This window comes from Trifolium pratense, linkage group LG6 (genome assembly GCF_020283565.1).
Source record: "Trifolium pratense cultivar HEN17-A07 linkage group LG6, ARS_RC_1.1, whole genome shotgun sequence".
Taxonomy (NCBI): Eukaryota; Viridiplantae; Streptophyta; class Magnoliopsida; order Fabales; family Fabaceae; genus Trifolium; species Trifolium pratense.
In genome coordinates, this window is record NC_060064.1 from 30,140,884 (window position 1) to 30,152,915 (window position 12,032).

Genomic DNA, 12,032 nt, shown 5'->3' on the forward strand with positions numbered 1-12,032 from the left:
TTAAAAATTCTGGAAATTTATTTTGCCACAAGGGATTCAAACCATTCTAAAATCCAAATGTATAGAATTAATTTGTTGCAATTTGGTCTCTAAAATTTAGAAGGGGTAAATTTTACAAAATAAATTGAGAGAAGGTGGGGGTAGAAATTTACTAATGGTCCCTTAATGCCCAACCATTTTTTAAGTAGGTGGGGATAGAAATTCACTAATGGTCCCTTAATGGCCCAACCATATTTTAAGTCTTAGATTTAAACTTTTCGCATCCCCTGAATATACTCGGTCACCCCCTAAAATTACCAAATCAACCCTCTCGCTTTCTAGGATGCGAGCACTTTTTTGCACTCTAAGTAGCGAGTGTCAAATTTTTAGCTCAAATCCACCCCGTAGAATGAAAAAAATCATGAAAAAAAGGAGTTCGCATTCAAGAAAGCGAACTCAGCTGCAGTTTGCTATCTAGAAAGCGAACTCAGCTGTAGTTCGCATTCTAGAAAGCGAACTGACTGCAGATTGCTATCTAGAAAGCGAACTCAGCTGCAGTTTGCTATCTAGGAAGCGAACTCAGCTGCAGTTCGCATTCTAGAAAAGGAACTCTCCCCCCCCCCCCCCCCCCCATTTTTGCTATTTACACACTTGCTTTCTAAGTAGCGAGAGGGGTAAAATGGGATTTTCAGGGGGTGACAATGACTTCCGGGGCACCAGAAGTAACTTTCCCCAGTCTTAATTGTAGCTAGATTTTATTTGATCAATTTGGTTTGAACTTTTTTGTTTGTTTTTGTCAACCATGTGGTTTTAAGGGAAGGATTCTAGTAATCAGGAATTCAGTTGAAAGGTAACTAAATTTTTAATAATAATTGTTCCACTCACCTTAAATATGGATATGGATTTCTTATTGGTATAAAAATACGGGGAGGTTTTAAATTCCGCTTGCCGTGTGAAGATCTCTTTGCAGTGTTGTTAGAGTCAAGTTTTTACGTCAATTGATTATGTGTAGGAGATATCGAAAAGTAAAATCGACTCATAAACTTGTAGAGTTTATCTTTTTAATATATTATAGTATAATAGTGTTTTTAGTTATTATATTTTCTAAAAGTACTATATTTTGATTTTAATACATATATAATTGAGAAATATTCAGGTTTCTGACCAAAAAGCATTAGTTTTTTTATTTTTATAAAATATAACTTTTTGTTATTTTTTCTTACATTTTATTATTAAGAAATTATTTTTATTTTTTTTTTATAGAGAAAAAATTATTAGGCCTGAATTATAAATTTTTTGGCATATCTGAACTCCATAAAAAGACTGAATTTATTGAGGACACCTTAGGCGAACACCCATGAGCTTAGATTAATTAGTAGGGACATTGAGGGTGCCGGAGTTTGAACCTTGGTCATCTCACTTATCCACTTTAAGAGTAGAATTTCTAGCCACTAGATTACTTTACCAAAAAAAAAAACCAAAATAATTTCTTAAATATTATGATTCTATCATTTTTTTTGTCAAGTTAAAGAGGTGTAACACAAGAATTTTTTCTGGAGGCCACCCATTCTATTACTATTCTCGTCCAAACATGTTTAATCGCAGAGTTCTGATGAAATTTCGTGCATTAGTGTTGATAACAATACAACTTTCTATTATCATTTTAATTAATAACTATTTTTTGCGAGGACATCTTTAGCGGAAAACATCCAATTCCAATGTGTAATTGAAATCACCAATCTAAGTGTAGACATTCTTTTTCTTTTTTTGAATAATAAGTGTAGACATTCTTGATGATACATTTTACCCCAAAAAGCAATCTAAGTCATGAACCTTCTTAATGATCCATTTGAACTTATAGCATATGCATTAAATTGCATGCCTTTGCTTGCAAGGAACTCTAAATACTCGAGCGATAGAAAAAAAAAGAGTCTTATAAATAGTGTATGAATCAACCGTTCAATATCACCTAACCAAACCATTTTAAATCACATATTGAACAATCACTCAAAATAATGGCTCTTTTTTGCATTGGAGAAATCCTTTTAGGAGTTCTTATTTTCATTGTAATCTACTATTGGAGGATCAATAGAAACACACCCATGACAAAATGGCCAGTGATTGGAATGTTACCTGCTCTTATGCATAACATGTCTAATAACTATGAGTATATATAAACTCAATTTTGAAACAAAACAATGGAACTTTCATTTTTGAAGGACCATGGTTAACAAACTTGAAGATTGTTTATACAAGCGATCCGATGAACGTGCAACACATCACAAGCACAAAATTTGAAAACTATGGAAAAGGAGACAAATACAGAGAGATTTTTGAAATTCTAGGAGAAGGGATTTTTAGGTCTGATTCCCACAAATGGAAGTACAATAGAACACTACTTCATTCAATCTTTAAGCAAGAAAATTTTAAGGTATTTATTTACAAAACTGTTGCGAAAAAAGTTGATAGTTATCTTCTTGTTTTTCTTGAACATGCTTGTAAACAAGGTTTACAAATTGATTTGCAAGATGTTTTTCATCGGTTAACCTTCGACAACATATGTTCTATAGTATTAGGATTTGATCCGAATTGTCTTTCTATTGAACTCCCTGAAGTTGTATGCGAGAAAGCCTTTTCTCAAGCAGAGGAGGCAATATTTTATAGACGTTTCAAACCTAAATTCTTATGGAAGCTACAAAAATGGCTTAAAATTGGTGTAGAGAAAAAATTTATGGAGAATGAAAAAAATCTTGATCAAATGTTGTATGGAGAAATAAAATCTAAAAGAAAAATACAAGGCCAACAACAACAATTTAACTTGCTAAGTGCCCTTATGAATGAAACCGGAGACGGAAAAATTTCAATAGATGATAAGTTTATGAGAGACACAACAGTTAATTTACTTGCAGCCGGGAGAGACACTATTAGTTCGTGCCTCACTTGGTTTTTCTGGTTGGTGGCAACACACCCTTTTATCGAAGCTAAGATTCTCGAAGAAATTAAAGAAAATTTACCATCTAGCGAAGGTAATTGGAAAGATTTGGGAATGGAAGGTCTTAAAAATTTGGTTTATCTACATGGAGCTTTATGTGAAGCCTTAAGACTTTATCCACCAGTTCCTTTTGATCTTAAATCTTCATTGAAATCTGATGTACTTCCTAGTGGACATAAGATTAAGTCAAATACAATGATAATATATTCTTTGTATTCAGTTGGAAGAGTGGAAGAAATTTGGGGAGAAGATTGCTTGGAATTCAAGCCAGAGAGGTGGATTTCAAAGAAAGGAGGGATAATTCATGTACCATCTTATAAGTTCATTGCTTTTAATGCCGGACCAAGGACTTGTTTGGGTAAGGATTTAAGCTTCATTGAGATGAAAATTATTGTTGCATCAATATTGTTGAATTATCATATTAAGGTTGTGGACTGTAATCCCATAATCCCATGTGTTTCTGTAGTCCTACACATGAAACATGGCTTGAAAGTTATGGTGAAAAAAAGAAGCATTTGATGATTAAGGGAGATCTTATAAAAATAATTGAACTATGTTCAAAAGCTACATGTAGTGTAGTGTTTATTTAAATTTGAATTTTGACTTGTACTTTGTGTTTTTCATGGTAAAAATATTAAGATACAATCGTTTTTATGATTCACTTCTATGAACGGTTGAATTTAATCTTGGATGACAAAAATATAATCTTTTCAAACTAAATTTAATTTTGAATGGCAAAAATATTCGGTGATGCTTTATTCCTCAATGTTAACCTTCATGGTTATGACATGAAAGAAGTATCAGTTCCAATCACATTAGTTTATAAAATTCAATGTAAAGTTATGAATTCTTTTAGGTCTAATTTCCTTAACAAAAGATGCGATAAATCACGAGAAACAATTCTTTTTTTACAAATGAAGCTAAAGCTAATGTATAGTACAAAAAACCATTTAGTGGATCGAATGATATAACTCTCCGTGAGAAATGGGCATTAGAAAGGGGAACACAAACCCTGCCATTAATTACTCTAAACTTTCATGATATAATCCAGCATCAAACGAAAAAGGTAGAATTAGTCTTAGAAGAAATTCCTTTTATATTTCTTGAACAAATAAATCTAGTCTAATCTAATCTAATCTAATAACTTAACAATTGAAGACTTTAGAACAATAACAGTGTTTAGAAGATATTTTTCCATTCCTAGGTTTTATTCCTCAAAATGAACAATCTATATGATATATATTTTTAGAGCTATTTGGGTGACTTATATTTTATTAAACAAACGTAGCCTTAATTCGTAAAATAATCCCTTAAAGACATATTTAATTTTAGATTGGTCCCTTAAAGAAAAAAAGGTCTGAATAAGTCCCTTAAAGAAAAAAATGTCCGAATAGATATCTCCGTTAATCAGTTTGGTCCTATTCAACGTAGCCTTAATTCGTAAAATAATCCCTTAAAGACATTTTTAATTTTAGATTGGTCCCTTAAAGAAAAAAAGGTTTGAATAGGTCCCTTAAAGAAAAAAATGTCCGAATAGATATCTCCGTTAATCAGTTTGGTCCCTAAAAAAATGTCTGAATAGGACCAAACTGATTAACGGAGATGTCTTTAAAGGACCTATATATTCGGACCTTTTTTTCTTTAAGGAACCTATTCAGACATTTTTTTCTTTAAGGGACCGATGTAAAACCAAAAATATTTTTAAGAAATTATTTTACTAATTAAGCCAACAAACATATCATGAATCCAATCATTTGCGCATTCAATTATGTCTGCGTGCGTTTCTTTAACAACTTCTTTTCTTCTTCTTTTCATATAAGTCTTTAGAACTTTGTTTATTTTTTAGCTGCCAAAATTTTATTACAATATTCTTACAAACTAAATTATTTTTGTTGGGATTAATTGCAATGTAAGTCCCACATTGCTAATGAAGAAAAGAAAAGGTCAAGAAAATAATATTAGAGAAGTCTCGCATTGCTTAGAGAAAGTCAATGTTATATATCAAGACCTTAAGTTCCTTGTTTCAACATACAAATAGTAGCAGCTGAAAACATTTTAAGTTTATATTTGTGTTTTTTTCTCTTTTGATCTTGTTTTATAGTATTTGAGTTGTAGTTCAAATATTTACTTTGGAGAGTGTGAGTATATTGAGATCATGACTCATCAGATGGTTGAAAGTGAAGTCTATGTGTCGTAACAATTTTCACATAGTGTTTATTCTCTGGTTGTCGGTTTTGACAACGGCCGTTGTTTTTTCTTCAGTTTTGAAGTTTCTACGTTATATTCTTGTGTTGTGATTGTGTTCTTTTATTTTCTATATACCTATTTTTCCCAACAACTGGTATCAGATTCTGGTTAATGAGTCACCTCTCTTATAAATTCAACATTATTTTCATACATAGTCGATGTGGTACTTAACCACTCACATTTAAAATCTAACAAATATTCAAAAAAAAATTGTTTAATATTTATTTACATTAATAAATATTACATATATGTAGTTAAAACAGTCATTCTAAAATATAAGTGAGGAATTTGAGTAGTATGCAAGAGGTCTTATGTTCGATCATCTCTTACTACATTGTAAAAATATATAAGTGGATGTAAGCAACTTCTATAAACGATTACTAAAATACATTCACTCAATTTTATTTTATTTTTAAATTTGTTAGCAAGTGTCATAAGTCATAACTAAAAATTTCTTAAATACTCCTACATCTTATTAAAATGCATGCATCTTGCTAGATTACTCTTTCACAGTTCTATTCTAACAAATCCCTATATTATAGATATTCACACTACTATTGCTGACTCCATATCCCAAAGGAAAAGCACAATTGAAACAATTATTTTTTTAATGAAACACCAGTTTATTGGGTTTTCTTCTTTGAAATTGTATTCCACTTTAGAGAAGAAAAAAAAATTAATCTTAAATCAATGAATTAATGGGGCACCGTACTTTCTTGAACCTTTTTAATTTAATAATACTACTAATATAAGATTGCACCAAACTATAAGACTATTGGTTAATAAAATGGTATGGTCAGATTCCAAAATTCATCAAACAAATATATTATATTTCATGTAGCTACCCTTGTGCAATTTGTAAACTAGAGAATCCTTTGTTTTCTACTTTTCTTTTTTAATTTACTAATTTAATAATCACTTAAGTGCCTTAAAACTCAAATTATAGGTTGTTTCTTTTTGAAGGCTGGTTTTAGTATAAGCTATTGGCTAAATGAGAGATTGATTGCACTGTTCAATTATTAATCGTTCTACCTACTAGTACCCCCTCGATTCTTTCCCGTTCTGGGAATTTAAGACAAAGTTCTATATTCTGATTTTGCATTATTTTAAACTTTTTTTTATAGTGGTTTTATTGTTTTATACTGTCTTATTTATATTTTTTTTTTTATATATTTCCGCCTCTAATTATATATATATATATATATATATATATATATATATATATATATATATATTTGAAATTAATTTATAAGTAGGGAGGGATCAAATTAATTGATTTTAAAGGATGAAAGAACAAAAAAATGTTCATGTCTATTAAAATTGATGATGGGAAAGCTCTATGATAGAATGAACTGATACTTTGTTGAATAGTGTTTGGCGGAGTGTAAGTTTCCTCCAAAGTTCATAAACATCGTACATAAATATTGCATTTTGGCTCATACTTTTATAATTTTGTGGAATGAATACAAAATTAATACTTTCTCTCCTCGAGAGGCATTAATCCTCAGGGTAACCCTTTGTCTCCTTATTTATTTGTTATTTGTATGGAGCGTCCGTCTCATATTATTGTAGACTAGGTGGAAGCTAGCTATTGATCACCTATGTCTGCAGGTAGATCTGACCCTCATATTACTCATCTTTTTATTGTTGATGGTCTTCTTCTTTTTGCAGGGGCCTCAATTGAGCAAGCTCCTTGTATTATGCGTTGTTTAGTCAATTTTGCCAAGCATCCGGTCAAAAGATCAATAATTAGAAGACTCAAGTCTATTTCTCCAAGAATGTGGATTAGTGAACTAAAGAGGATATCTTACAACATATACTGGTTTCAATTATGTTGATAGTCCTGGAAAGTACTTGCGGGAGAATATTGCGCCCGAAAGAACAATGAGAGAAAAATTCCAACATATAATTGTAATGTAGGACAAACTTAGTGGATGGAAGCACCAATGCCTGAGTTTAGCTGGCAGACTTACGCTTACAAAATCAATGCGCTTAGCACAATTCCTTATTATCATATTCAATATGTCAAGATTTCGAAGAATTTGTGTGACGAGATGGAAAGAATTCAACGTGATTTTTTTGGGCTGACACAGAGTAGATTCAAAAACCTCATATAATTAATTAAGTGCGATGTGTATTGTTTGCCTAAAAATGATGGGGTCTGGGGATCATAAAACCTCACCAACATCACTTTCTTGATGAAGATGCTTTGGAATATGATTAGCATGCTTAATGATTTGTGGTGTAAATTCCTTTACAGTAAATATGGTCGTAACAAAGATTTACGATTTGTTATAACATCTCAACCTTTTGATTCCCCTTTATGGAAGGCTCTTGCGGACATTTGGGATCAATTTCATCAACATATTGTATGCAAGTATGGGATGGTCATCACACAAACTTATGGATGGACAGATGGGTGGTCGATGGTTCTCTTCTCATGCCGACAACTACCAATCAATTTCAACTCCAAGTTTAGTAGGATGAAGAGGCACAAATACTTGTCATTTTACAATTCGAAGCCTCTATGATTTGCAACAGGGCAATGTTAATCGAATAAAGGGGATTGGTCTAGTATATGGAATTGGAAGGGTCCACATAAAATTCAAACATTTATGTGGTTAGCGGTGCATGGGTCTCTCCTTACTAACTATTGTAGGAACATATGGTGGGTGTGGATTTCACCGGTTTGTCACAATTGTGGAAGTCGAGAGGAAACAATCATCCATATCACAAGGGATTGCATCTATGCGATCCAAATATGGATCACGTTATTAGCTTCCGATCATATTACTAATTTCTTTTCCTTAAATTGCAGGGATTGGTTCTTCAAGAATCTTAGTAACAAGGAGTACATAGTGCAAAACAGAAGGGTGGAAGACCATTTTCATGGTGGTTTGTTGGTACTTGTGTAAGTGACGAAATAAGGCGTTGGATAAGGATAAAATATGATAGTAATAGAATAAACACTCCGTCCCAAAATATAAGCAAAAAGTGGTCAACCAAAATGAATGTATTTGGACTAAATTTTTAACTAAATACATCCACTTTGGTTGACCACTTTTTGCTTATATTTTGGGACGGAGGGTGTATGTGTCATCATTTAATTGAAACATGATATGATAGATATATCTACCACATCTCTTATCATGTCCATCAAACAAGCCTTAAATAAGCCGGACTATCCTATCTGCAAAAGATAACAATTTTGATACGTTCACTTGAGTCCGCATCATATTAATCCACTTTGTGTTACCATTAAATTTGACAAAAATCAATAACTTCATACCTATAACACATTATAAAACAAAATGTAAGATATAATATTTCTTACCCTTCAATTTTTTTTAATTATTTCCTTTTTTTTTTTGAACCATTATAATTATTTCCTTTCTAATCTTTTGCAATAACAGTTTTCCAAGATGAGGGAGAACTACTACTAAAAAAAAAAAAAAAAACACATCATGGAGAACTTAAACAATAAAGTAAAAAAGAAGAAAGAGAAGAACCTAACCAATGTGTGTCACTTTCTCCTTCCTTATGCTATTTATTTAACATTCTTTTTTCTTTCATATTGGACTGCTGTTGCATCATGAGCATCTCACTCACTGTGTGAATCAACAGTTGTCCTTCTTTGCCTTTATTTTCCCCTCAAATGGACAATTAAATAATACAATGGTGCGGTTTGATAAGCATACCAATTAAATTATTCATTTTTTTTGAGTTGTGTATATTTTAATATTAATAATGTACAAAAAACTTAGCATATAGTACTAAATTAATTAATTAACCATATGTTTTCCAGCAAATTGTAGTTGTCTCCAATGTTGGATCTCTTTCTCTACTTCACTCACTCATTCTTTCTCTGCAACTAATTCACATTTTTCCTATGATGTTTCTATTTATTTTTTTCAACTAAGAAGAAAAAACACTAACCTTAATTATCATAATTCATATTCAACTTTGGTCAACAAAAAAAAATAGTTTTGATATTCAACACCAACGTCTCTTTTGTATATGTTTTGATTATTACATATTTTGTAACGCTTATTACACTATTTACTACCATCTTTGACTTGGCTTCTTCTTTTGCAAAATTTCCTTTTCTCTTTCTTTTTGATTTTTTTAATTATTATATATATTATGTGAAAGCTTTGCCTTATGTGCGTTTCTCTTCTATATTTTTCTTTGCAACCTTTTTCTTTGTTCTTATGATGAATATAACATAATATAAGAACACAAAACCCTTGTCTTGAAATCTTGTTTTTTTCATCAAAATTAATTTCTATGATTTTTGAATGGTGATCAAGTCTCAGGATGTGATGGCTTTTGGTTTCTTTGCTTGGAGTTCTTTCATCCGGTTAAGCAGCATAGCATATTTTTCTCAGATAGGTATAATGAATCATTTCTTGTTGAATATATATTGATAGATAAAAATAAATTGAATAAAAAATTTATTGTATTTTTTTTTATTGATAAATCAGTGTCTTATATATCTTATTATTCATGTTAGAAAATTTATTTGAGTCTGGTTGTTGACTTATTTCATAGAATTTTCATCATGCAGGAATAAAAAAACAGAACTCTCTGATTCTGTTTTGAATATATATAATTTTTATTTTATTTTGCAGTTTAATTTTATTGAAATTGTATTGATTACAACTTATTAACCTATTCAAATCAATGATACAGCCTTATCCCCGCAAAGGGATAAGACTGTGTACATCTATCCTACCTAGAGCCAGCTGCCCATCAAATGGGCGACTCTGGCTCAGTAACTTGTGGGAAAGGATCCTCTCCGATGAGTTTTACACCGGAGAGTGTCCAGTGATGATTCTCACCTTCAACTATGTTTGGCCAATTAGGAGTAGTATGAATGAAGGGCTAAGATTCCACTGGAGAAAATTTACACGGGAGAGGATCTGTTCCCCGTAACTTGTTAACCTATAAAAATATTTTAGGTTTTAATTCTTGTTTGTGAGATTTCTATGTCTATATCCATGTGTTTGTTCATCAGCTTAGTGATAAGAGTTTAGTTTTGTAATCTGAACAGACAAAGTTCAATTCTTTTCGAGGACATTGACGTCGCTTTAATTGATGATAGTATTTTTATGCATCTACTTTTGTCTGAATTTTGTTTATGATGTTACAGGGAATTGATTGTGAAGTGTTAAGAGGATTTTGGAGTTGAGTCAAAAACAAAAAAGAAAGAGGATTTTGGAGAACATAGAAAAAGTCTTATTTGTGAATGACCTATTATGACTAAAAAAGCATTGCCAGTTCCAAATTTTGGTAGTGACTTTTGCATTAGTTACCATAACTCTTCATCACAAAAGATGAGAATTATTGAATTGTTACCACCCTCCAACGGCAACGGTTCTTCAAAAGAAGAAGAAGAACCTTTACCTCAGGATGCAGATTATGTATTAAGTCTCAGCGACGAGCTAGAGACTTCGATCTTGGCAAGATTTCCAAGATCATTACACTGGAAACTATGTTTTCTAAACAAGAGATTCTTGTCTCTAATGAAAAGCGGCGAAATCTACAAAATAAGGAAGGAGTTAGGACTCAAAGAACCGTCGGTTTTCATGTTAGCTAGCGGGGAAAGCAATTGGTGGGGTATGGATTGGCCTTTCAAATCAAGCAGGAAGCTTCCGAGGATTCAATCAGATTACAGCTTTGAATTTGGTGATAAAGAGTCATTCTCTGCAGGGTCACAGTTATTGGTTTCAGGCAAAGAAATCGAAGGAGCAGTTATTTGGAGGTACGATTCGGAAACTAATGAATGGTTTAAAGGGCCATTCATGATCAATCCAAGGTGTCTATTTGCTTCGGCTAGTTCTGGTAATTTCGCTTTTGTTGCCGGTGGATTAGAAACAAACACTTATAGCGAAGTATTGGATACTGCTGAGAAATATGACTCGAAAAGCAAAACTTGGAAACCGTTACCAAAGATGAATCTAAAGAGAAAATTTTGTTCTGGTTGTTACATGGATAAGAGATTCTATGTTATTGGTGGACAAGACGAGAATAAAAAGGATTTAACTTGCGGAGAGTTTTTCGACGAAAAGACAAATACATGGAACTTGATTCCTGATATGTTGAAAGATATTCCGCTTTCGGTTTCACTTTCGATTTCACAGTCTCCGCCTCTAATAGCTGTTGTTAATAATGAGCTTTACACACTCGACGCGTCTTCTAACGAGTTGAAAGTTTACATTAAAGGGATGAATAAGTGGAAGAAGTTAGGTGTTGTTCCGGTTAGAGCCGATGAACAAGGTGGTTGGGGTGTGGCATTTAAATCACTCGGTGATCAGTTACTTGTTATTGGTGCGCCTTCGGTTTCGCATAAAGAGCGTGCTTTGGCAATTTATACTTGTTCTCCTGATCCTGAAGGTGAGAGATTGAAATGGAAGCAAATTGATTGTGGAAGTGTTCAGCTTAATCATTTCATTAGGAACTGTGCTGTTATGATGGGAAGTTCTTGAAAGGTAAAATGTAAAGCACTGACACTTCAGATCGAAGGCGTGTCTGTGTCAGAGTTTCGTGATGAAGCCAATCTTTAAAATAAAACTTGGAAGGTTTATTTAGTTTAATGTGGAGGTGTATTTAGATGAATCTTATGTGCTTCTTGTTATTTGATCTTTATTTCTAATGTTATATGTTTTGATGTGTAATTTGTTCCTTTGCATCTATGAATATGGCAAGGGAGTGAAATTGGTAACTAAGTTACTTCTGTTGTTGGTGAAGAAAATTCAGATTATGAGCTTTAATTGGCCTCTCAAATGCTAATTTTTCATAAATTATTCTGATA

General features: G+C 32.1%; 1 protein-coding gene and 1 pseudogene across 1 annotated transcript; both read left to right on the forward strand.

The window, feature by feature from the left end:
* The first annotated feature begins 1,962 nt into the window (after window positions 1-1,962).
* Window positions 1,963-3,490, forward strand: LOC123891386 (annotated as a pseudogene).
* A 5,304-nt stretch (window positions 3,491-8,794) lies between these two features.
* Window positions 8,795-12,032, forward strand: LOC123891387 (F-box/kelch-repeat protein At3g27150). The gene is made up of 2 exons (XM_045941248.1): window positions 8,795-9,610; window positions 10,371-12,032. The coding sequence occupies exon 2, from the start codon at window positions 10,477-10,479 to the stop codon at window positions 11,704-11,706; it is 1,230 nt and encodes a 409-aa protein (XP_045797204.1). The 5' UTR covers window positions 8,795-9,610; window positions 10,371-10,476; the 3' UTR covers window positions 11,707-12,032.